Here is a 4,989-nt window from a genome sequence, read left to right as displayed (position 1 = left end):
CAAAATTACCGAGCATGCTTCGTCTTCAGGAACAAAAATATAGAAGACAATAAACATGCATGCTTGAGGGAGAAGCCCACGTCCTAGCCAGTTGAACTAGAGCCTAGTTTGTTACACACATCTCGGAATAATTATACCTGTTTCGTTCGAAATGCTAGGAGGCATGGGGTAAATTGCTTGGCGCCAAGGCTTGGCACCATCATGGATGGCGCCAAGCCCCCGCCACGTCAGCATCCGCGTCAGCAGCTGCGCATGGACCTTGGCGCCGGGATGGCTGGCGCCGAGACGTGTAAGCTTGGCGCCACCGTGGATGGCGCCAAGCTAAGGGTCCATTTTTGAAATTGGTTCCGTCAGGAGCGTATTTGTAAGAATTTTTCGCAAAAAGGGTTAAAAAACAAAAAAGACTGTACTTATGCATCCCTCACATACACACATACACACATGTTGACTCATTCTTACAAATATGCCCATGCAATCCTATTTTGATGAGATACTCCCATACGAGCTAAAAGAATAACGCCATCAATTCTTAGAATAAATTTAAGAAAATATAAGCATCCACACTCATACTAACTGGAGTCGAATTCGGGTGGGCAGATTTCAGATTTTTGTAAGAACATAACTATGGAGCGCTCAATTCACAAATTTAACTAGCTTAATTTTGACCCATAATATATTTACATTTTAAAAATAAATTCATGTAAATAATTTTGAGAGTAGATTACACTCTCATATGGTAACTTCATAGTCTTGTATTTTCCTTAGGTTTTAGGATTAAGTAATGTCAAAAAAAATTTGCAAAAAATGAGAAATACTAAGCAAACTTGCGTCCTGAATGTGAAGAAAGAAAACTCGTTTCTGATTGAACTATATTATGACAGAGATCCTCGATGAAAAATCTCACTCTTCTTTACAAATTTTGACCTCCAATTATCTCCAAAACGCAAACCATCCAAGTCAACAATAAAACGCAAACCATCCAAGTCAACAATGGCACCACATGAGTGGACCTCAACTCAACTACTCAAGGGACCTTTATCAAAAAATGACTACTCAAGGGATGGAATTGCGAAACCCTTTTTACTTTTCTTGCGAGCACAAAACAGTGAAAACCGTCGTGCGCACATGGCACATGGTGATGTCAAGAAAACTTAAACAAAACCCAACGCGGCACGCCACCCGCTAAAGGCCGAGACCCCGTGACGCAATTCCTATTCCTTTTTTATATTATTATATTGTATATTTGTATAAATAAACCCTATAGCATCTTTTCCCCGACAAGAACTGCCCCCGCGCATCGTGGTCCCGGACAGGGCACCACGTGGGCCCCGTTCCCAGCGCGGAGAATCCCGAGGCCCCACCGCGTCAGGCACTGGCAGAAGCACGAGGACGCCCACCCGGTTCTCCTCGTGCGCGCCCCGTCGCGGACACGTGTTGCCCCGTCGCCCTCCCGCCCACCGCCACCGGAGCGAGCGGAACTTTCGACGCCGCACTCCCCTTTCACCGACAGGTGGGTCCGTTTTATTGTAGACCCAGTTATCAGTGGAGGTAGCCGGCTTCCATCCAGGTGGAGCGGGATGGACCTCGTGCCGTACCACGTGGGGGAAGCAACCCGGGAACCGGTGAACGTGGCACGGGCCCCGCCGAGGGCGACGCGCCCGATCCGGTCACCGCGGGCCGGGCCCACCGCCCACGGTCGCCACTCGCCATGCGCACCACTCCTTTTTTTATTTTTATTATCTTTATTTTATCTCCCCGTTTCCCCAGCTGGCAATCTAATCCCCTCGTTTCCCATTAAAAAAAGAGCTCACGCCATTAAACAAACACAAATAGCACACACGGCAAGCCTACAAGAGAGAGGAGAGAGAGAGAGGGGAGGAGGGAGAACGGTCAAGGCTGCCGCGCATCGTCATCAGCGGAGGGACGAGCTGAGAGAAGAGAGAAGAGAGAGAAGCTTCACCGAGCTTGCTTGGAGAGGGGTGCCGAGCTGTCCGTCTCTCCACTCCACCCACCTGCTACCCTAGGAGGGCAAAATCTGCGGCCTCCTTTCCCGAGCCCGGTTGGATGGAGAGGGACTTCCTGGCCGCGATCGGCAAGGAGCAGCAGCACCCGCAGCGGGAGAAGCCCGGCAGGGAGGAATCAGGTACGCTCCCCGGCCTCCTTTCGCCGGCCGCCGAGAGGGGTTTCTTCATCTGCGCCCGCACCGAGCCGTGCGCGGTTTCTTGCCGTGCTGGGTTGGGCTCGTTTCCGGTCGGTTCGGCGAAGATGCGGCATGGGTGCGGTGCGCAATTCAAGCGCGTCCCCCCTTCTCTCTGTTTCTCTCTCTCCCCTCCTGTTGCTTTACTCTTTCTTTCGAAAGACAGAGGAGGACAGAGAGAGTTGGGTGGTTTGGCTGGCTGGCATGGGCGTGGCTGCCGAATTCCTTTTGGCGGCCGGCCTGCCGTGTATGCTCGATTCGGGTGAGAGTTAATGCGTCAAGAAAGCGATGATTTTTCCGGGGAGAGACTGGCCGAATCTTTCGGGCAGCAGCGCGTGTCGTCAGTTGATTTCGAGCTGCCTCTTGCTCGCTCGTGGGATGGGGATGGTTAACGGATCCATTCATGGCGTCGTGCTTCCCTGTGTGTATTTATATGCCGGCATCTGATTCGGAGCTTGTGCCAAATCTCCCTCAGCTTACTTCGGAGCAACAGCGGCAGGAGCTCCGGCGATGGATTGGTCCTTCGCGAGCAAGCCCGGCGCCGCGCCGTCGTTGATGTCGTTCCGGTCGGCGGCGAGGGAGGAGCCCACGTTCCCCCAGTTCTCCGCCTTCGACGGCGCCAAGAACCCGGCTCCCCGTATCCTCACGCACCAGGTAGGCTTTGGTGCTTTTCTTTGGTTCTTATTCATGTCACACCTTGCGAGTTTTACTAATACATCTATTTCCCCTTTTTTGGGTGCTGTGACGATCCATTTTTGCAGAGGTCGTTCGGCGCCGACAGCCAGCAGTACGCCGCCGTGCACCGCGCGCAGCCGCCGCAGCACGCGCTGAACGGGGCTAGAGTGATTCCGGTCTCGTCGCCGTTCAACCAGAACAACCCGATGTTCAGGGTCCAGAGCTCGCCTAGCATTCCCAACGGCACCGCCGGTCCGTTCAAGCAGCCGCCTTTCGCCATGAACAACGCGGTGAACAATTCTACCGTCGGCGTGTACGGGACAAGGTAGTCAATTTTTCTCTGTTTTTGGACTCGTGGTTTATAGAAGTTGCTGTAAAATTAGTATTGGACTGAAACATTGCTTGTTCTGCCTGTGTAGGGATGCGGTGAAGCCAAAGACGGCACAGTTGACAATCTTTTATGCTGGTTCTGTCAATGTATTCGATAACGTCTCAGCGGAGAAGGTATAGTCTCGTGATCTTTTTAGGAAATATAGATTTTTGTGACATATGCTGCATTTTGTGGTAATTTGCTTCTCTTTTAAGCAGCTTGGTTGACATTTTTCATTGCCACAGGCTCAGGAGCTCATGTTCTTAGCCAGCAGAGGATCTCTTCCAAGCTCAGCCCCTGTGGCCCGTAAACCTGAAGCTCCTATTTTCGCTCCAGCAAAAGTCACAGTACCTGAGGCTTCTCCTGCAAAGCAGATGCTATTTCAAAAACCACCACATGTTTCGTCACCTCCATCGGCCATCTCCAAACCAATCCCCAGCGTCTTGCAAGCTGCAACTCTCCCCAGGAGCGCCTCTAGCTGTAACCTTGACTCCCCGGTGCCAAAATGTTCAGTCCCATTAGCTGTTCCTCCCCTAAGTCAGGCTCCTGCAACTCAACCTGCAACACTGACCACGGCAACCGCAGCAGCTATAATGCCTAGAGGTACTGCTGGCTGTTTGGTCTTTGTATAGCATGATCCTGTTATAATTGTAGTATTCAGTAATTTTGTTGCCCTGTTACACCGTATTGAAATTGTTATTGTCTGTTGCAGCTGTCCCTCAAGCTCGGAAGGCCTCCCTGGCTCGATTCTTGGAGAAAAGAAAGGAAAGGTATAATTCATTTTCTTACTCTTATGTGTCCTAAAAACTGTTATCAGTGATTCTACTGCATTTGTTTGAGAAAATCACAGGAACTTAGTTCTACGTAACAGGTTTGCATTTGCTCTCAGAAACTGGTCCTCATCTGTGCATGCTTCTCCTGCAGGGTGACAACTACTGCGCCATACCCATCAGCCAAGAGCCCATTGGAGAGCAGCGACACACTTGGGAGTGGGAGCGCCAACGACAAGTCATCTTGCACAGACATTGCCCTGTCAAGCAACCGCGAAGAGTTGCTAAGTTTAGGCCAGCCCAGGAACATCAGCTTCAGCCAAGAGTCCCCCAGTACGAAACTACAGATCTGATCTGGTCATGCCTCAATGTCCATAGATTTGTCCAGGCTGACTGATGCAAAACCATAAAATACTTTTGCACTCAGGCAAGGGCTCGAGAGGAAGAGATTATATATGTTACCGATGATATTCTTGTTTATGATGGTATTTTGCCGTATTAGTTGCTGCAATGCTGGTTTAGCTGGTGGTACCCCACCTAACTAACAAGAGAGCTGTCACTTGCAGACTCTTGATTATTTTTTGCCCTAGCTCCATTTGTCTTGCAAAAAGGAAATTAAATGTCAATTTAGCAGTATCATATTATAGGCTTACATATTATGCGCCTTGTATGGCGAAAAACTGTACTATTCCTGTTCTTGTATTGTGAACTTTCAAGCTGCAGAATGCAAGAGCAGAAATTGATTCTTGATCATGTTCTTATTGACAGCATTTGTACACAGTGGTGGTCAATGTTTTCTTTTGTTGCTGTCATATCCCTTAGGCCTCCTCCAACGGAGCCACATCAGCTATCTCATAGCTTTCCATGTAGGATTCCCGTTGTCACGGAAGAGTGTATAAATATACGGGGAAAAATTTGGACGATTGTAGGTGGCTAGCACAGGCCCCAATTTTTCCATCCAATTTTTCCCCATTCAC

At 49.7% G+C, this 4,989-nt stretch overlaps 1 protein-coding gene across 1 annotated transcript; it reads left to right on the top strand.

Annotated features, from left to right (window-relative positions):
- Positions 1-1,816: 1,816 nt before the first annotated feature.
- LOC101760884 (protein TIFY 6b) lies at positions 1,817-4,775 on the top strand. Its single transcript, XM_004956711.4, has 7 exons — positions 1,817-2,143; positions 2,673-2,851; positions 2,959-3,197; positions 3,292-3,376; positions 3,488-3,845; positions 3,955-4,012; positions 4,167-4,775. Exons 1-7 carry the CDS (start codon positions 2,065-2,067, stop codon positions 4,363-4,365), a joined length of 1,197 nt encoding a protein of 398 aa, XP_004956768.1. The 5' UTR covers positions 1,817-2,064; the 3' UTR covers positions 4,366-4,775.
- Positions 4,776-4,989: the final 214 nt, after the last annotated feature.

The sequence above is a fragment of the Setaria italica genome, chromosome II, assembly GCF_000263155.2.
Source record: "Setaria italica strain Yugu1 chromosome II, Setaria_italica_v2.0, whole genome shotgun sequence".
NCBI classification, from domain to species: domain Eukaryota; kingdom Viridiplantae; phylum Streptophyta; class Magnoliopsida; order Poales; family Poaceae; genus Setaria; species Setaria italica.
Note: the sequence above shows the minus strand (reverse complement) of the source record. Positions and strands in the feature narration are given on the sequence as shown.

Bases quoted from the DNA above. Each gene is read 5' to 3' on its own strand.
- LOC101760884 (XM_004956711.4), top strand. From the start codon at position 2,065: ATGGAGAGGGACTTCCTGGCCGCGATCGGCAAGGAGCAGCAGCACCCG. The intron at 2,144-2,672 runs GTACGCTCCCCG...AATCTCCCTCAG, and splicing joins GCCCGGCAGGGAGGAATCAG to CTTACTTCGGAGCAACAGCG. The intron at 3,846-3,954 runs GTACTGCTGGCT...TGTCTGTTGCAG, and splicing joins AGCAGCTATAATGCCTAGAG to CTGTCCCTCAAGCTCGGAAG.